Here is a 20,685-nt window from a genome sequence, read left to right as displayed (position 1 = left end):
AGATTGTTGTAACTATGCATTCAGTCTTACATAGAAAGACACTGAAATTCTGTTAGGCTTTCCTGCATGTGGTCCTATTAGCAATCCCAAACTTGTACACTTCAGAACACAGACTTGTGTTCTTTGGAATCTACTTCCTGGGTGGCCTGTCGTCAAACTTTGTGCTTGAATAAACTCTCTTTAAACTGGATTCTAACCCTTTTGATTATTTTAGGTTGACATCAGCATCTGTTATTTTTTTTCTTTTTAATAATAGCCATTCTAACTAGAGTAAAATGATATCTCATTGTGGTTTTCATTTACATTTCTCTGATGATTTGTGATGTTGAGCATTTTTTTCATATGCCTGTTGCCCATTTGTATGTCTTCTTTTGAGGAATGTCTATTTAGATCCTTTGCCACTTTTTAATGGAATTTGTTTGTTTGTTTGCTATTAAGAGTTGTGTTTCTTAAAAAAATGAGAGAGAGAGAGAGAGAGAGAGAGAGAAAATTGAGTTCCTTGTATATCCTGGGTATTAGTCTCTCGCTGAATGAATATTTTGCAAGTATTTTCTCTTATTCAACAGGTTGTCTCTTCATTCTATTGATTGTTTCCTTTGCTGTGCAGAAGCTTTTTAGTTTAATATAGTTCCATTTGTCTGTTTTTGTTTTTGTTGCCTGTGCTTTTGGGGTCTTAGCCATAAAATTTTTGCCTAAAGTCCTGGAGTGCTTCCTCTATGTTTTCTTCTAGTCGTTGTATAGTTTCAGGTTTTACATTTAAGTCTTTAATCCATTGTGAGTGGATTTTTTGCATATGATGAGAAATAGAGATCTAGTTTCCTTTTTCTGTATATGGATGTCCAATTTTCCCAGCACCATGTATTGAAGAGGGTGTCCTTTCCCCAGTGTATGTTCTTGGTGCCTTTGTTGAAAAGCCGTTGGCAGTAAATATGTGGGTTTGTTTCTGGGTTCTCTATTCTGTTCCATTGGCCAATGTGTCTGATTTTGTACTGATACTGTGCTGTTTTGGTTACTATAGACTTGTAATATATTTTGAAGTCAGGTAGTGTAATACCTCCAGCTTTGTTCTTTTTGCTCCAAACTGGTTTGCCTTTTCAGGCTCCTTTTTGGTTCCATATGTGATAATGTAGGATTGTTCATTCTATTTCTGTGAAAATTGTCACTGATGTTTTGATAAGGATTGCACTGAATCTGCTGATTGCTCTGGGGAGTCTGGTCATTTTAATGATGTTAGTTCTTTGAATCCATGATCATGGGATGTTTTTCCATTAGTTTGAGTCAGCTTCATTGTCTTTCATCAGCGTTTGTAGTTTTCCTTGTAGAAATCTTTAACTTTCTTGGTTAAATTTATTTCTAGGTTTTTTTTTTTTTTGTAGCTATTATAAATGGGATTGCTTTCTTGGTTTCTTTTTCAGGGAGTTCATTATTGGTGTATAGAAACACTACTGACCTTTATACATTGATTTTGTGTTTTGCAACTTTACTGAACTTTTTTTTATCAAATCTAAGAGTCGTTTGGTGAAGTCTTTAGTTTTTTCTAAATATGAGATCGTGTCATTGGCAAAGAGAAACAATTTGACTTCCTCTTTTCTAATTTGGATGACTTGTATTTCTTTCTCTTGCCTGACTGCTCTCGCTAGGACTTCCAGTACTGTGCTGAGAAAGAGTGGTAAAAGTAGGCATCCTTAACTAGTTTCAGTTTTGAGAGGAAAGGCTTTTAGCTTTTCCCTACTTGGTATGATGTTAGCTGTGGGTTTGTCATATATGGCCTTTCATATGTTAGGTATGTTCCTTCTATGTCTAGTTTATTAAGTGTTTTTATCATGAAGGGATGTCGAATTTTTATCCGATTTTTTTCTGTGTCTGTTGGTGTGCTCATATGGTTTTTATCCTTCATTCTGCTGATGTGATCTATCATGTTTATTGATTTGTGTGTGTTGAACTGTCTTTGCATCTCTTGATCCCACTTGATCATGGCATACTATTTTTTTGATGTGCTGTTTAATTTGGTTCGCTAATATTTTGTTGAGGATTTTGCATCTGTGTTCATTAGGATATTGGCCTGTAATTTTCTTTTTTTATTGTGGCCTTGTCTGGTTTTGGTATCAGGGTATTACTGGCCTCAAAGAATTAGACAGAATTCCTTCCTCTTCAATTTTTTTGGAATAGTTTGAGGAGAATTTGTATTAGTTCTTCTTTGTAAGGTTTGTAGAATTTGGCAGAAAAACTATCTGGTCCTGGACTTTCTTTGTTGGGAAACTTTTTATTAATGATTCAATCTCATTATTTGTTATTGGTCTGTTCAAGTTTTCTTTTTCTTCCTAATTCAATCTTGATAGTGTTGTCAATGGGCCGGTTCAGGTTCTTGACTTCACTGCACAAAAGAATTTGAGAGGTAGTCCAAAGTAAGAGCGGGTGAAGAAGTCTATTGCAAAGCAAAAGTCACTCTGAGGGACAGCGGAAGAGACAGACCCTAATATTTTAAGGGAATGCCCTTTACAGGAGCTGTGCATGCATATTCATAAAGTATTGATGAGGTCAAGTGTGCAAAGGTGGACCTATGGTTGGTGCATGCACTCAGCATCTACATGCTCTAACGTGTATCATATGTATAATTAGCATTAAAACCTCCACCTAGGGTGTGTTTTTTACATTAAAATGAGGAAAAGGTCGCTGTAAGCTAAATTAAGCTAAATCTTGTGCCTAGCTGTGCATGCAGGACCCTGGAGAAGTCTTTAGCCCTGCCCAAGCAGGAATTGGTAGTTAATAGCTTCTTGGGCTTTTGGTGTTGATTGGCTGGAGATTGGGGAAGCTACATTATGATTAAGGGATTTTTGTTCTTTTTCCTAGGCCATATTGGGTATCAGGAATGTGTAACCACCTGGTAGTTGGCTGGGATCCTGTGGGACTACTTATCTTGCAAAAGAGTTAGGTGCTGACATACAAGAGTGCACATGAAAGGAGCCCACTGCGAAAGGAGCACGTGGGGCTTCACTAAAGAGGACAAGTCAGTATGGCCTCATAACTTTACTGATCCTGCCTCTGTAGGTTGTATGTTATCCAGCAGTATATCCATTTTCTCTAGGTTTTCAGTTTATTAGCAGTGGCTTTTCACTATGTTGCCCAGGCTGACCTTGGACGTCTGGATTCAAGGAATCCTCCTCCCTCAGCCTCCTGCGTCACTGGGACTATAAGAACATTTCACCCTGCCTCACTTAGTTCTGCTCTGATCTTTATTTTTTCTTTCTTTCTACTCATTTTGGGTTCTATTTGTTCTTGTTTATCTAGTTCCTTGAGGTACATCATTAGGTTTATTTGAAATATTTCCACTTTTGTGATGCGGGCATTTATTGCTATAAACTTCACTCTTAGCATTGCTTTTGCTGTATCCCATAGGCTTTGGTATGTTGTGTTTGGTATGTTGTGTTTCAGTTTTCATTTGTTTCAAGAAATTTTTGATAGCTTTCTTAATTTCTTCATTGACCCAATCATTGTTAAGGAACATGTTGTTTAATTTTCAAATGTTTGTACAGTTTCCAATGTTCCTCTTGTTATTGCTTTCTAGTTTTAGTCCACTATGGTCTGAGAAGATACTTGATATGATGTCAGTATTTTTAAATTTGTTGAGCTTGCTTTGTGGCCTAACACACATTGTGTACTAGAGAATGTTGTATATGCTGATGAGAAGAATATGTATTCTGCAGTTATTGGATGAAATAAGTGTTTTGTAAATGTCTATTAGGTCATTTCGTCTAAAGTGCAGTTAAATTCAGTGTTTCTTTGTTAGTTTTCTGTCTCGGTGACCTGATTGCTGAGAGTAGGGTGGTGAAGTCCCCAACTATTATTGTATTGTAGTCTATCTCCCCTTTTAGATCTAATAATATTTGTTTTATATACCTGGATGCTGTGGTGTTGGGTGCGTACGTGTTTAGAATGTGTCCTCTTATTGAATTTATCCCTTTATTATTATAATATGACTTTCTTTTCACAGTTTTTGACTTAAAGTTTGTTTTATTTGATGCAAGTATAGCTACTCCTGCTTGTTTTTGGTTTCCTTTTGCATGGAATATATTTTTCATCCCTTTACTTTTAGTCTGTATGGATCTTTACAAGTGAAACGTGTTTCTTGTAGGCAGCACATAGTTGGATCATGTTTAAAAAAATTTTTTTTTCTGATATCCATTCAGCCAGTCTGTATCTTTTAAGTGGAAAATTTAATTAATTTATATTTCAAGGTTACTATCGATATGCAAGGACTTATTCCTGTTATTTTGTTGATTGTTTTCTGGTTGTTTTGTGTATCATTTGTTCCTTTTATTTATCTCATTCTATAGTGGTAACATTTGCGTTCTTTTCTCTTCCTTGTTCGTGTGTGCTTGCTCTACCAGTTAGTTTTATCATTTCATGTGTTTTCATGATAGTAACTATTGTCCTTTCAATTCCCGCTGTAGGACTCCCTTAAGCATTTCATGAAGCATGGGTCTAGTGGTGACAAATTCTCTCAGTGTTTGCTTATCTGTAAGTCTTTATTCCTTCTTCATTTATGAAGGATAACTTTACTTGGTATAGTATTCTTGGCTGGCTGACAGGTTTTTTTTTTTTTTTTCTTTTCTTTCATTCCTTTGAATATATCATCCCATTCTCTCCTGGCCTGTAAAGTTTCTTCTGAGAAATACACCATTAACTGGGCACAGTGACTCACGCCTATAATCCCAGCACTTTGGGAGGCTGACATGGGCAGATCACCTGAGGTCAGGAGTTCAAGACCAGCCCGGCCAACATGGCAAAACCCTGTCTCCACTAAATGCAAAAATTAGCTGGGCGTGGTGGTGCCTGCCTGTAATCCCAGCTACTTGAGGGGCTGAGGCCAGAGAATTGCTTGAACCTAGGAGGCGGAGGCTACAGTGAGCTGAGATTATGCCATTGCACTCCAGCCTGGGTGACAGAGCAAGACTCCATCTCAAAAAAAAAAAAAAAAAAAAAGAAAAGAAAAAAGAAAAGACACATGCCATTAGTCTTATGACAGTTCCTCATATGTAACTAGACTTTATACACACACACACACACACACACACACACACACACACACACACATACATATATATATTTAGAATTCTGTGTTTGGCTTTTGATGGTTTGACTGTAATATCATGGAGAGAAGACCTTTTTGGGAATATGAGCTTCGTGTGTCTGGATTTCTAAATCTCTTGCTAGACTTGGAAAGTTTTCAACTGTTACTTTGTTGAATAGGTATTTTTATGCCATTAAACTCCTTTTCACCCCTTGGAACATCAGAAGGCAGGCTTCATTTTTTGTTTAAATTCTTCTCTCTGTCCTTTGCTCCTTCTCTTTCTTTGTCTCTCTCTCTCTCTCTCTCTCTCTCTCTCTCTCTCTCAGTCTCTGTCTCTCTCTCCCTCTCTTTCATTTCACTGAGTATTTCAAAAGCAGAAGAAATTCTTTCTCTTGCTTGATCTAGTCTATTGTTGAAGCTCTCAATTGTATTGTTTATTTTATTCATTGAATTCTTCAGTTCCAGGATTTCTGTTTAGTTCTTTTTTGTATCTATCTCTTTGGTGAAATCCTCATTTATATCCTAAATTGTTTTTCTGGTTTCTTTATAGTGTTTATTTGTGTTCTGTTGTATTTCAGTGAGCTTCTTTAATATCATTATTTTTAATTCTCCTTCAGGCATTTCATAAGTTTTTTGTTGTTGTTGTTGGAATCTGTTGTTGGAGAATTATTATATTCCTTTGGAGGTTTCATATTGCCTTGCTGTTTCATGTTTCTTATGTCCTTTCATTGATTTCTACAAATCAAGTGTAACAGTCACTTCTTCTGATTTTTTGTATTGGCTTTCATAGGGGAAGCCTTTTCCTATAGATGTATCTATGGTGTTGGTTGGCTAAGCCACATTAGCTTTGATTCTGGATGTGTGCATACATGTCTTCATATGATTACCTCAGCTGGAAACAGTGTCAGTGGTGTCTGTGATGTCCTCAGTGGCTTAGTCTGCAGTTGTTAGTAGAGGCTGTGGTGAGGTTTTGCTGGGGATGGGACTCCAATTGGACCAGTCCTCTTGGGGGGTGAGCCAAGCACACCTGTCATGAGCCTGTGGGTAGTACATACAGGCACCAATGTTAGCAGGTCCAGGCACGTCGATTCTTGGGCCTCCAAGTGGCTTGCTTGGGTGCCTTAGTGGCAGCTATATGCCCAGTGGGTGGGCAATTCCTTGGGCCCCTGAGCAGGATGTATAGTGTGAGTGATGGTATTTGTGGATGTATAGTGGATGGTATTTGTGGATGCAGGATGTATAGTGTGAGTGGGGTCACACAGACTCCAGGGAGCACCCTGCACCAGTCTTAGGGCCTGCAGGGGTTGAGGGGCTCCCCTGGGGCTGGGATCACAGGAGTGTGCAGTGAGAATGTGGACCCCTGGGGATCTTTCACCCTTTCCCCGCACGGGGAAGCCTCTCCAGGCTCCCGACCAAGACCCATCCTGTCTGGGCTGTCATCTCCCTCTCCTTCAGTGCACAGTACTACCTTGGGCTTCCAGGTGGCACTCACTATTGTTAGTAGTGGCTGCAGTGAGCTAAGCAGGCCCCCAGGTAGCATGTGCAGGTGGATACCAGGGATGGTGGTGGTGGTGGTGGGTGGACCCGTCCTCAGGCCCCCAGGAGGAAGGCTCAGATGCCAGAGGTGGTCAATGGAGCAGGGCAATCCCCAGACCTCTGGACAGTGTGTTTGGGTACCAGCAGCAGTTTTTCAGGGCCTGTTTCTGGGCCCCTGGTTATGTGCATGTGCACCCGGGCTGATTGACAATCTGAAGACATCCCCAGACCCCCAGATGGCATGCTTGGGCACTATGGGAGCAGTGCCAGGCAAGGTGGGCCTGTTCTCAGTTTCCTCAATGGTGTCCATAGGCATAGGCTGTGGTGGGTGAGGTGGGACAAGCCCTAGGCCTCCGGAAGGCATTCTGGGGTCATTATTAGGCCCTCTGCCAGTGTGTGTGTGTGTGTGTGTGTGTGCACGCCTGGGGCAACCAACATGGTGGGACAGTCCCTGCACGCTGTGGTGAAGAGGATGGGGTGATCCCCAGGCCCCAGGTGCTGTGCTTGGGTTGCTTTGGCAACGGAGGCATTGGGCAGGGGAAGCCTGTCCTCAGGGCACATGCACATGCGCAGGGCTCTGTGGCTGGAGTGGGTGGGGTTGCTGTTAGTGACAGGGGCCCCAGGCAGGCAGGTTTCAGGATCGGGGAGCACTTACTTCAGCTCCCTTGCTCCCATGGGCAGCCTCTTCAGTGCACTGTATCACACTCTCCTGGGTATGCAGGACACTGTAGGGTAGAGTGCTGGGGACCTGCTGCCTCCCTGGGTCCACCTGGTACCTTGCCGCTGCAGCCCTCCGGGTACATGTGGGGGGATGTCCATGGTGCCCCAGGGATGCGGAGATGCCGGGGCTGCTGGGTCCCGGGACAGGATGCAGTCTGGTGGGGGCCGGACTCTCAAAATGATGCCACTGTGCTGCAGCTGCCCGGAGCCTGGGTCAGTGTGGGACCCAGCGTGAGCCCCCTCTCTGGAGCAGTGGGGTCACACAGACTCCAGGGGGCACCCTGCACCAGTCTCAGGGCCTGCAGGGGTTGAGGGGCTCCCCTGGGGCTGGGATCACAGGAGTGTGCAGTGAGAACGTGGACCCCTGGGGATCTTTCACCCTTTCCCCGCACGGGGAAGCCTCTCCAGGCTCCCGACCAAGACCCATCCCATCTGGGCTGTCATCTCCCTCTCCTTCAGTGCGCGGGTGCTGCCCAGCCCTCCCCTGTCGAGTTCCCATGGTCTCTGTTAGATGTCCTCTGTGTGATGACTGACTCCTGTTTTGGTTCTCCTGTGTGGAGGAGTCCAACATCCTGTGCCTCCAGCCAGCCACCCTGAGCTTCCCTCCTGAAAACAGGTTTGTTTTTTTTTGAAATGGAGTCTCGCTCTGTCACCCAGGCTGGAGTGCAGTGGCACGATCTTGGCTCACTGCAACCTCCACCTCCTGGGTTCAAGCGATTCTCCTGCCTCAGCCTTCTGAGTAGCTGGGACTATAGGCATGTGCCACCACGCCCGGCTAATTTTTTGTATTTTAAGTAGAGATGGGATTTCACCGTGTTAGCCAGGATGGTCGTTCTCCTGACCTTGTGCGCCTCAGCCTCCCAAAGTTCTGGGATTGCAGGCGTGAGCTACCGCGCCCAGCTGAAAACAGTTTTTTAAATTACAGTAATTGCTGATAAGCGTGTGGTCAGTCTGGCCATATTTTACTGGTGACTTCTGAGTCCTTTCCAGAGCCTTCCAGAGAGCAGTTTGACTTTGACGCAGCATGGATGGAGCCTTGAAGGCACTCAAGGTGTCTGGCCCAGCGCTGCCCCTCTGAAAGGCAGCTGAACCCTGATACTCTCTGAGTGCCCATTTTCCCTTCTGCTGTGTGTGCTGGCCTTCCTCACCGGGACATGGAGAGGGCAAGAGAAAACGTGCTGAAAAATCTAAAGGGCTGAACAAACCCTTTCACCTCCAGATTTCCTGGGAACCTGCCCGCCACATGTCTTGAGGCCACTGTAAATGCGAAGCCATCTTGTTTGCAGGGCAGGACATGCAGGGAATCCCGGTCCCTGGGGTGCAGGCCCCATGCCTTTCACATGGGCCAAGGAGTATCACAGGCTTCCGTGATGAAGTCAGGATCCTCCCAGACCCTCAGACACTCCCCTTTCGGCCCACAATATTTGTGGGCTCAGGATGGAAATACAAATGGAGGCCACTTACTGTCTCCAGATACTTAGAAGTTACTCGTTGAGCCAACAGACTGTTAGTAAATTGTGTTCCCTTCTCCTGCCTTGACCTTTATCATGGCCTGGCTGTCAAGTTTAGAGTCCTCAGGCCCCGCAGAGTCAAACTGGAAATGTAGGGTGTGGGAGAGCTGCTTTCTTCCATCCTGGCTTCACCTGTCACCACGGACTTTTCTGTCCAAGCAGACACCCGCTGTCCACGCAGGGAGATGCATGGTAGCTGCCAGGACATCTGGGCAGAGCGCTTGGTCTTGTGTAGCCATGTCTGGGGTGGACACATCCCTACGGCTTTGCAGGCCCCTTGACCCTGGGAGTGCCTAGGCCAGCCCCTCTAGCCAGGTCCAGGGGTGTTACTAGCTGCTCTGCCAGTCTCTGCCCTGTTCTAGGACTGAGCCCCCATGTACACCTGCCCAACCCCGTCCTGGTCTCCAGGACCTCGTGAGAGCCTGAACCCCACCCTGTACATACACCGGCAGTGGGAGGACTCCACTCTGCCTTGGGAAGTTTCTGCTGATGTCCTCTGGCTACAAATCACTTTCAGTTTCCCCAAATTAGCTGGGCATGGTGGCGCGTGCCTGTAGTCCCAGCTACTCGGGAGGTTGAGTTGAGGCAGGAGAATCTCTTGAGCCCAGGAGGCAGAGGTTGCAGTGAGCTGAGATCGCACCACTGCACTTCCAGGCTGGGCAACAGATTGAGACTTTGTCTCAAAAAACAAAAACAAAAACAAAAACAAAAAGCAAAAAAAAAAAAAGATCACTTTCAGTTTCCCCAAGTATAACTGCACCATCTTGCATTTATCACATTTTTGTGGGAGACACGATAGTCTTAGATACTGAGAATTTTTTTTTTTTTTGAGACAGAGTCTTGCTATGTTGCCCAGGCTGGAGTGCGGTGACGCGATCTCAGCTCACTGCAACCGCCTCCTGGGTTCAAGCCATTCTCGTGCCTCAGCCTCTCAAGCAGCTGAGACTACAGGCGCACACCACCAAGCCTGGCCTGAGATCTTTTAAAATCCTGCTTCTAGGGTGGATTTTCCATGTGACCTGGAGCAATTACTCTGTGACTTAGCTTTCCTTCTGGAAAATCAAACTTGTCACCACTAGCCTACCTTGGAAAGAATGCTCAGCATTACTTATTTTACTTTAGCATCTGAAATAGTTAATTTATAGAATCTAGCAGGTCATGTCCAATCTGGATATTAGTTTAAATCATTTGACTTCAAATGATGTCATCCCTCCTGGATGTATTGCTTTTCATGTATGGCTTGGAGAAACGGCCTTGTGCATTCATATTACATTATCCTTAATTTTGGAATTGTTCTAATGAGTCAAGTTTTGAGTTGATTGGCATCTTGGCACTTATTCTTTGGATGCGATTGGAGGAAAGATAGATTCTATAAGAGTAGAGATGCGTTCTGCAAACCTTTGCAGCCCCTCCCACTCCCCTGGTCTGTGGGGCTGGAATTCTTCTTTTTTTTTTTTTTTTTTTTGAGACGGAGTCTGGCTCTGTCGCCCAGGCTGGAGTGCAGTGGCCAGATCTCCGCTCACTGCAAGCTCCGCCTCCCGGGTTCGCGCAATTCTCCTGCCTCAGCCTCCCGAGCAGCTGGGACTACAGGCGCCCGCCACCTCGCCCGGCTTATTTTTTTTTTGTATTTTTAGTAGAGACGGGGTTTCACCGTGTTAGCCAGGATGGTCTCGATCTCCTGACCTCGTGATCCGCCTGTCTCGGCCTCCCAAAGTGCTGGGATTACAGGCTTGAGCCACCGTGCCCGGCCAATTCTTCTCTTTTTATACCCAGCAGGGCACCCCCCATGCCCTGTTCCTGCCCATCCTCATCTGTTGGCCTGAGGCCCCGGCCCTCCCACAGTGGGCAGGGAAAGGGTTGAGGCAGGACAGGTGGCAGAATGAAGATTACTTGTGAGCAGTAGCAGTAACACTCTTTGCAAGATAATTATTTGTTATTTCAATGTTTCTGTAAAACTGAGAGCCCATTTATCACCCTTCTCCTTAGGCAAAATGTTTAGAAAGTGAGAAGGATGGAGTGCTCAACAAAGTCATCAAAAGCCACATTCGCCTGGGAAAGCTGGAGGAAAAAGTCAAGGTAAGTGGTTATTTGGCCTCGGAGATTTCATTTTCAGATGGGAATGCAGGTTCACTGCTGTGGATTTTTGTGTTTAAGAAAATGACACCTTTTGCACGTGCGTCAGTAACAGTCCACAGAGTAAAAGTATTGCAAAGTTTTGCTGACAGAACGGCACCTCTCACCTCATTCAATAAACTTTGGTTCATTCACACAATAAAATACTGCACAGCTGTTTAAGAATAAAGGATATGAAACAAAGCCCAGTGGCTAATGCTGTAATCTCAGTGACTCAGGAGGCCTAGCCAGGAGGATCACTTGAGGTCAGGAGTTTGAGACTAGTCTGGGTAACATAGCAAGACCCCAATCTCTATAAAAAATTTAAAAAGTTAGCCAGACATGGTGGTGCTTGCCTGTAGTCTCAGCTTAATTGAGCCCAGGAGTTCAAGGCTGCAGTGAGCCGAGGTCACACCACTATACTCCAGCCTGGCTGACAGAGTGAGACCCTGTCTCAAAAACAAACAAACAAAAACACCGATAAAAGGAGAGACAGGATCTCACTGTGTCATCCAGACTGGAGTGCAGTGAGCGACATGACAATGGCTCACTGCAGCCTTGAACTCCTGGGCTCAATGGATTCTCCTGCCTCAGCCTCTCAAGTTGCTGGGGCTACAGGCAAGCACCATGGTGTCTGGCTATTCTTTTTTTTTTTTTTTTTGTATTTTTGTTTGTTTGTTTGTTTAGAGATGAGGTCTTGCTATGTTGCCCAGGGTGGTCTTGAACTTCTGAGCTCAAGTGATCTGCCTGACTCCGCCTCCCAAAGTGCTGGGATTACAGACATGAGCCACCTCACCTAGCAGGGACCCTGTCTCTTTAAGGGGAAAAAATAAAGGCTGAAAAGGAAGGGGATATGCCATGCTGTTGATGAAGGGACTCAGCATAGAAGTATTGAGTACTTTAAAATCCCCGTTGTGGGGTTTTTTCTTTTTCTTTCTTTTTTTCTAATTTTCCTGCTTTTTACTTGCAAAAGAGAAGGAGTGATCCTTGGAGTAGTTGGCCTTGCTTGGGGAATCCGTAGCGTTACCATTTATCTGAACAGGAATAGTAAAACCGGCTCACCCAGAGGAGACACCTGTGAGCAGGCCCCAAGGTAGACAGGCCAGGAACTCGGCGGGAGTGAAGAGAAAACGCTTGAGAAATCCAGAGGTGACATCTCAGGAAATCCCTGCAAAATATCACTCTTCAAAGGGCAGACATCACCTTGGAAGTCCGGGGCTGTGACGAGATCTGGGAACAGAGGGATGCAGGCAGAAGCCCCTCCGAACCAGGCTGAATTCAGCGAGTGGGAGATAGGGCTGCAAGGTGGAGGGTGGGGGGAACATGGGAAGCCTGGAAGGACACCCTGGCCCAACTGTCGCTCCCACCCTCCCAGGAACCTCCTCTCATCCCAGAGGGATTCAGAGTCCTCCGTATAAAAACAGTTTAAGGAAAAGGAAGAAAAATAGAGGCATAACTTCCCATTGACGAAAACTGCCGAAAACTTATCAGGAAAAGTGTTGCCGCAAAGATCAAAATGATACTCCAAAGTGAACTGCTAGGTAGCTGGCTAGAGAGCTGGGCACAGCTGCAGAGACAGGACTTCAGGAGGCAGGCAGAGCCAGGAAGAAATGTCACAGAGCAGAGACACAGGACCTCAGGAAGAGGCAGCCAGGCCCAGGAGGGCGTGGGATGGAACTGACATGACCCAGGGAAGAAATAGAAGGGAAAGAGAAGCCGTTTAAGAAATGCAGACTGAATTCCGTGGAGACAGACGCCGTAACAGAGCAGTAAGGGATATGCAGCTAGAAATGAGACAGACAGGAAAGCGGGAATGGAGATGTGCAAAGGATTCGGTGGAAAGTGATGGAGATCTAAGAGATCGACTTGTAGAGCCTCCAAAGAAGAAACCAAAACAGTGGCTTATTCTGCTCTAAACTGTAACTCATAAAAACCTTTCTGAAATAAAAGAAGACTTGAATCTACGTCCTGAAAGGGCACATGATGTACCTAGGGAAAACTGACACAGAATGGACCCAGAAAATTGACACCAAGACATACGACTTTAAGATGAAACGGCCAGGCGCAGTGGCTCATGCCTGTAATCCAAGCCCTTTGGGAGGCCAAGGCAGGCAGATCCCTTGAGTCCAGAGTTTGAGACCAGCCTGGGCAACATAGGGAGACCCCAGTCTCTACAAAAAATACGGCAATTAGCCAGGCTTGGTGGTACATGCCTGTAGTCCCAGCTACTCGGGAGGCTGAGGTGGAAGGATTGATTGATTGAAGGAGTTTGAGGCTGCAGTGAGCTATGTTCGTGCCTCTGCACTCTAGCCTGGGCAACAGAGCAAGACCGTGTCTCAACAATGAGGCCTGCCAACCAAGAAGTAATTGGGGAAACTTCAGCAAAATTAACTTGTAGTGAGCAAAGAATCCATTTTTACAGCAGGGATAAGGATTGATGCTGATAGAATTGTATGTAAATGTTTTCTGACAATGTAGTAATAATACAACCAAGGAAACAATGATGGGCTAAGGGCGAAGGAAGGTAGAAAGTAGATTACACTTGCTGATTTCTTCATAGGTAATAAGAGTCAAGGGATATCATTAAAGCTGAAAAACCAAGTGGTACGAGCTAGCAGGTGAACAGGAGGGGAAAAGTGAAGAAAATGTTGTTATGAGCTAATGTATTGTTACTGTTGTTAGGGAACCAATGGATACAATCTAAAAAGAGGGGACTAAGAACATATCATATAAAGGTGTAAGAATAAAACCAACCCACTTTGGGAGGTCGAGGTGGGCGGATCACGAGATCAGGAGATCAAGACCATCCTGGCCAACATGGTGAAACCCCGTCTCTACTAAAAGTACAAAAAATTAGCCGGGAGTGATGGCAAGCACCTGTAGTCCCAGCTACTCGGGAGGCTGAGGCAGGAGAATGGCAGAGGCGGAGCTTGCAGTGAGCTGAGACTGGGCCACTGTACTTCAGCCTGGGGGACAGAGCGAGACTCTGTCTCAAAAAAAAAAAAAAAAAAAAAAGAATAAAGCCAACTACAAGAATCGAGCTTTATTCCTAAATAGTGGAATCAGAGTTGGGCAGAGTGGCACATGCCTGTAATCCCAGCTCCTCAGGAGGCTGAAGTAGGAAGATCACTTGAGACCAGGAGTTCAAGATCAGCCTGGGCAACATAGAGACCCCATCTCTAAAAAAATGTTTAAAATTAGCTGGGCTTGATGGCCAGCGCCTATAGTCCCAACTCTGCGGGAGGATCTTGAGCTCAGGAGTTTAAGGCTGTAGTGAGCTATATCGCACCAGTGCACTCCAGCCTGAGGGGCAGAGCATGGAGCAGGACCCTGTTTCTAAAAAAATTTGTTTTTTTTTTTTTTTTTTTTTTTTTTTTTTTTTGAGACGGAGTCTTGCTCTGTAGCCCGGGCTGGAGTGCAGTGGCCGGATCTCAGCTCACTGCAAGCTCCGCCTCCCGGGTTTACGCCATTCTCCTGCCTCAGCCTCCGGAGTAGCTGGGACTACAGGCGCCCGCCACCTCGCCCGGCTAGTTTTTTGTATTTTTAGTAGAGACGGGGTTTCACGGTGTTAGCCAGGATGGTCTCGATCTCCTGACCTCGTGATCCGCCCGTCTCGGCCTCCCAAAGTGCTGGGATTACAGGCTTGAGCCACCGCGCCCGGCCAAAAAAAAAAAAAATTTGTTTTAATGGTAGAATTATAACAGCAAAAAAGCAAAGAAAAAGACTACATTAGTTTAAAATCTTTAAAAAATATGTAGATAAAACAGCCAAACATAAAATAACAAAATTGAGACCAAACAAATCTGTCCTATAGGTAAATGTAAATTAGCTTAATTCACCCATTAGGGAAAACAACATTTTTTTGGATTGACTCATAAAGCAAAATGCTATTCCACACTAGACCCAAGAGACAGCCTAAAACAAAGTGTTCGTGAAGGATTTAAATTGAAAGGATGGGTAGAGATAACCCAGATTTCTGCAAACACAAAGAAAGCAAAGGTTGAAATCTTGACATATGCCAAGATAGAATTCAGACCAAATGCACTAAATGACACCAAAAAAAAAAAAGGGAGATTTTTATAATACTAAAAGACTATAGTTAATAATATATAGTATGAGCTGGGTGTGTGGGTCCCTGCAGAGGAGGCTGAGCAGGAGGATCATTTGAATTGAGTCTAGGACTTCGAGGCTGTAGTGCACCATGATCAGGTCTGTTAATAGCCACAGGACTCCAGCCTGGGCAACATAGTGAGACCCTGTCTACATCATCATCATCTATAGTAATTGTGAATATCTATGCACTAAATAACATAGCAGCAAATTTATGAGTGTAGACTACAGGAAATACAAAGAAAAATGGAAACTTGGTAATAGGAGCTATAATCCACCTCTCTTAATCCAAGACCGATCAAGATGTTAAACAAAATGAGAAAATAGAAGATTTAACAACATAATCAACAGGGTATATTTACATATATATAAAAGACACAAAAATTGATCATTGCTTGACCAGAAAGAAAGCCTCAGTAAATCCCTAAAGTAGAAATAATGTAGGCACTTGTTTTTTGTTTGTTTGTTTTGAGACGGAGTCTCACTTTGTCGCCCAGGCTGGAGTGCAGTGGTGCGATCTTGGCTCACCGCAACCTCTGCCTCCCAGGTTCAAGCAATTCTCCTGCCTCAGCCTCCTGAGTGGCTAGAATTACAGATGCGCCACCACGCCCAGCTAATTTTTGTATTTTTAGTAGAGACGGGGTTTCACCATGTTGGCCAGGCTGGTCTCAAACTCCTGACCTCAGGTGATCCACCCGCCTCAACTTCCCAAAGTGCTGGGATTACAGGCATGAACCATCCCACCTAGCCAGCATTTGTTAATCACAAATATGAAAACCAGAAATTAATAAGTAAAAGCAGAAAACAAAGAAAGTTATTTCATTTGGAAGTGTAAAAACAGCACTAATTCTTGGGTCAGAGAGGATGTATAAACTGAGTGTCAGAGTTTCTTATAAAAAACGAGTCTATGGAACTACCTGTCAGACTCTCTGTGACAAGAATTTTAGAAATGCTCACAGGACAATTGAGAACCTTCAGTACTATACAGTAAAGGTGAAAGAAGGAAAGTAAATGACGGGCTTTCATCTCAGCTGTCTGTCTGGTGACAGAGACTGACAGCCCTTGTTGGATTCTTCGATGAGGCTTTCTTGTCAAGGTGAAAGGGTGCTGAGCAGTGGCAGCATTAGTTCTTAGGCTACCAGTTGATGCAGGGATAAAAGTTGTCCTGGAAAAAATACAGTTGTAGATTAATTTGCAAGAACATCCAGTTTGTTCTGTGATGGTGATTTTTTTTTTTTTTTTTTTTTTGAGACAGGGTCTCCCTGTGTGGCCCAGGCTAGACAGTGCAGTGGCTCCATCACACTCACTGCAGCCTCCGCCTCCTGGGTTCAGGTTATCCTCCCACCTCTGCCTCACAAGTAACTGGGACTACAGGCATGTGCCACCACTCCTGGCTAATTTTTGTATTTTTAATAAAGACAGGGTTTCACCATGTTGGCCAGGCTGGTCTCGAACTCCTGACCTCAAGTGATCTGCCTGCCTCAGCCTCTAATAGTGCTGAGATTACAAGCATGAACCACTGTGTCCAAAGGTGATATTTTATGTTTTCATTATTTATAGCATATAAAGAAACAAGATTTATATACATTAAAATTTGGTTTTATTGTACCTGAAATTCTTTTATCACTTTTTATGACTTTTATCATCCAGACTTGCCCTCCCAGATCAAACTTATCTGGGATACCAGATTTAAAAGGCCCTGACATACAAGGAGTGGGTAGGGAGCGCAGCCAGGAGGCACCGTCCACCCTGGCCTGGCAGCGGCCCCTCACTCACAGAGTCCTTCTGCCGACCAGGGCTACAAGAAGCAGGCAGCACTGAAGCTGGGGGACATCAGTCACCGTCTGCTGGAGCAGCAGGAGGACTTCGCCGGCAAGACAGCCCAGTACCGGCAGGAGATGCGGCACCTGCACCAGGTGCTGAAGGACAAGCAGGAGGTGCTGGACCAGGCGCTGCAGCAGAACAGGTGGGTGTCCGCCCTGCGCCATGGCCCGCGGGGATGTCTGAATGTTTGATTGAGGATTCTGCTAAAACCCTCTGGGCCTGTTTCATTTGTTCCGTTGTTTAATTTTGTTTCTACATTTTACTCTTATCTGAATGTCATATTGGTCTTGAGTTTTATTTGCTCTTCGTTTTCTTTATTCTTTTAAAAATTCCTCTTGTTTGAATTGGACTTCCGGAATCAATGCACACCTCTAATTGCCTTTCTCTTTTTTTCTGCTGCCTTCCATCTCGCTGATATTTTTAGTTTGTCTCATTTTCTTTTTATTTTATTTTTTTGAGACAGCATTTTCCTGTCGCCCAGGCTGGAGTGCAGTGGCACGATCTCGGCTCACTGCAACCTCTACCTCCCGGATACAAGCGGTTCTCCCACCTCAGCCTCCTGAGTATAGCTGGGATTACAGGCATGAGCCAGTTTTGTTTCATTTTCTTGAGAGATTTTGTTAATTTTTGATTAGGTATTTTATTTCTGTTATTGCTATTATTATTATTACTACTACTACTACTACTTACAGACAGGGTCTGACCCTGTTGCCCAGACTGGAGTGCAGTGGTGTGATCATAGCTTACTGCAGCCTCAAACTCCTGGGCTCAAGCCATCCTTCTGCCTTAGTTTCCCAAGTAGCAGGGATTACAAGCATGAGCCACTGTGCCCAACTTTTTAAAACTCTTCATTCACTGCAGTCAGGGCCCGGGGATCCCCACTCATGGCGAACAGTGTAGACTCACACTCCAGACCCGTTTGAGAGCGGGCCGGTGGCTCTGGTCCCCAGGAGATGCCTGGCCTTTCAAAACAGGTTTCCTTTGAAGATCTGCAGGTCTCCCTCCCAGCCCTCCTTTCTTTGAGGGTCCTTTACATCCTCCACTTACCTACCTTCACAGCGCCTCTAGTAGGAAGAGAAACTTGGACAAGAGTAGGCCCTGAGATTTTCTGTCACTCTTGATCTGCATGATCTGTCAGTCTACAAACATCCAGGGTTTGGCATGGACTTTTGTCCTCAAAGCAACTGATACTTTGTCTGCCTCTTTGGTTTCAGTTTAGGCTTCATTTTTTCTGCCCTTAGAGACTGCCTATTCTTTCTTTCAAGTTCAGCTATACATTTAAACATGATTGTTTTAATTTACCAAGTATCTTCAGAAAACCAGTCTGGGGATTTTTTTTTTTTTTTTTTTTTTTTAATTAAAATACAAGGTCTTGCTCTGTTTCCCAGGCTAAAGTACTGTGGCACCATCTCAGCTCATTGCAGCCTCAAATTTCTGGGCTCAAGTGATCCTTCTGCCTCAGCCTCCCGAGTAGCTGGGAATACAGGTGCATGCCACCACGTGGGCCCAGCTAATTTTTAAGTTTTTTGTAGAGATGAGGCCTCACATGTTGCCCGGGCTGGGGCTTTTTTAGACATAGTTTAATTAAGTTGTTCTCACCACACAGTGGGCATCAGGGGCCTTGGAAGGAAGGAACGTTCACAAGAAAAGTGACTCTGGCCAAGTGGGCACATCACTGACCTCCCTGAACTTCACTGTCCTGCCCTTTAAACCGTGGTGCGAAGTCCACCTGCGAATCCAGTTTCCAACATTTTCCAGAACCATCTGGCAGTGTACAGGAAGCAGCTGGCCTCTCCAGCTTGGCCATGCTCCCCAGTGGGGCTCAGCACCTTGTGAGGTGTGGCTGGTATCCTGGTCTGTTCCCAGTGGACTGTGGCCCTGTGGGGACGTGGCCACCTTCATCTGTCCTGTCTCCCCAGCACACCACAGGGCGCTGCATGCTGGTTCTGGAAACGCTGCCCTGTGGCTCTTTCCAGCCTCACAAGCCTGGGCCCCTCAGGGCCTCCCCATCCTGGCACATGCGCCAGGCCAGTCTTCTCCATCCTGGCAATGAGTCTATCTCCTCAGGTCCCCTCCTCACCCCCTGACTCGCTCTTAGCTCTGGGCTGTATGGAGCGCAAGACCTGTGGAAGGTCGCTGAGTGCTGGCCAGGTCACAGTGGACAAGCAGAGGGGACACGGGAGGGGCTGTGTGGGTGCCTGCGGCCAGGCCATCATGCTAGAGCATCTGGCTGGCCACGGCCAGCCCTGCAGTTCCTACAGTTCCTTATTTGACATACCCAAGTTCATTATTGAGAGAAAACAGGGATTGCACTGATGCCAAAGTCAAGGGCAGAACGTAGAGGGAAGAGAAATGCCTGTGTAGCCTGAGCTGTCCTGCTGCTCCCTGTTCAGGGCACCGGCCGCTTCGTTCCACACTGAGCCCCAGCCTGTGCTGTCCTGCTGCTCCCCATTCCCAGGGCACCAGCCGCTTCATTCCACACTGAGCCCCAGCCTGTGCTGTCCTGCTGCTCCCCATTCCCAGGGTACCAGCCGCTTCATTCCACACTGAGCCCCAGCCTGTGCCGTCCTGCTGCTCCCCGTTCCCAGGGCACCGGCCGCTTCGTTCCACACTGAGCTCTTGCTTCAGAACCCAGGCACCCAGGGCTCTGTCCCCTGCCATTAGCGTTCTTCTGTTTTGAGTTCTTCCTACTTTGGGATTTATATGGTCTCTATACTGGTTTTAAAATTGTGCCATTTTAAATGTATTTCCTTCAGAGAAATGGAAGGTGAACTTGAAGTTATTTGGGAATCTACCTTCAGGGAAAACCGAAGAATCCGAGAACTTCTCCAGGACACACTCGCGAGGACAGGCGTGCGGGACACCCCTAGAGCTCTGGTGGCCCCCAACCTCAATGGCGTCTCTCAGGCAGACCTGCTGGATGGCTGTGATGTCCGCTCCTGTGACCTGAAGACTCCTGCCCCCACCCGCCAGAGTCTGCGGGAGCCCGTGGTGTAGGCTCCTCTGGCCTGAAGGTCTGCCTCACACAGGCCTTCCCTGGAGGGCAGCCCACGGTGGCAGCCAGAGGTGCGTAAGCCCACTGAGTGCTGCGGGGCAGGGAAGAAATAAATGGTCTCATAGTTTAATCCACTGATAACATTTTGCTTTATTTTTAAATTTTTATTTTTATTTTTATTTTTTTAGAGCTCGGGTCTCACTCTGTTGCCCAGGCTAGAGTACAGTGGTACAATCATAGCTCATGGCAGCCTCAGACACGTTTGAGATCCTTCTGCTTCAGCCTCCTGAGTAGCTGGGACCTCAGGTGTGCACCGCCAGGCCCAGCTAATTTTCTTCTTTTTTGTTGAGATGAAGTCTTGCTATGTTGCTCAAGCTGGTCTTGAACTCCTGGCCTCAAGCTGTCCTCCTGCCTTGGCCTCCCAAAGTGCTGGAATGACATGTGTGAGCCACTGCACCTGGCCCATTGTGCTTTATTTTAATAATGTGCTGCTGAAGTATGGTTTAGCCAGGGCATGTTCTCTGGCCACATTGCCACTGAGACGAGCTCTGTGACACCCACTGCTCTGGTGAGTAGGCAGCCTGCTGAGCGGGCCTGCCTTCCAGCTCCGAGATCTGCAGCTGGGAAGCGCTGGAGGGATCGGGCGGGCAGCTGGTCCTCGGGCCATGTGTCAGATGGGGACGTGTCACCCAAGGAGCCAGGCCATGGTAGCGCCTGATGATAGCTGTGCATGAGCTCCGGTGGTCTTTGCTTGTTTGGTAAAAAAAAAAAAAAAACAACAAGGTGCTACTGTTCATGCCCTCTAA

At 45.8% G+C, this 20,685-nt stretch overlaps 1 protein-coding gene across 4 annotated transcripts in view; it reads left to right on the top strand.

The window, feature by feature from the left end:
- LOC105495656 (centrosomal protein 89) overlaps positions 1-20,685 on the top strand; it is a 96,416-nt gene extending 75,731 nt beyond the window's left edge. For 3 of the 4 annotated variants that reach the window (XM_071085977.1, XM_071085979.1, XM_071085980.1), the window contains 3 exons: positions 10,825-10,914; positions 16,857-17,026; positions 19,641-20,685. In XM_071085977.1, the coding sequence (XP_070942078.1) occupies positions 10,825-10,914; positions 16,857-17,026; positions 19,641-19,881 (501 nt within the window). In that variant the 3' untranslated portion in view covers positions 19,882-20,685. Of the gene's footprint in view, positions 1-10,824; positions 10,915-16,856; positions 17,027-17,347; positions 18,188-19,640 lie in introns of those variants that run through there. The other variant, XM_071085978.1, reaches the window with a different exon arrangement.

The sequence above is a fragment of the Macaca nemestrina genome, chromosome 20 (genome assembly GCF_043159975.1).
Source record: "Macaca nemestrina isolate mMacNem1 chromosome 20, mMacNem.hap1, whole genome shotgun sequence".
Lineage (NCBI taxonomy): Eukaryota > Metazoa > Chordata > Mammalia > Primates > Cercopithecidae > Macaca > Macaca nemestrina.
This window is presented reverse-complemented; position numbering and strand designations above follow the sequence as displayed.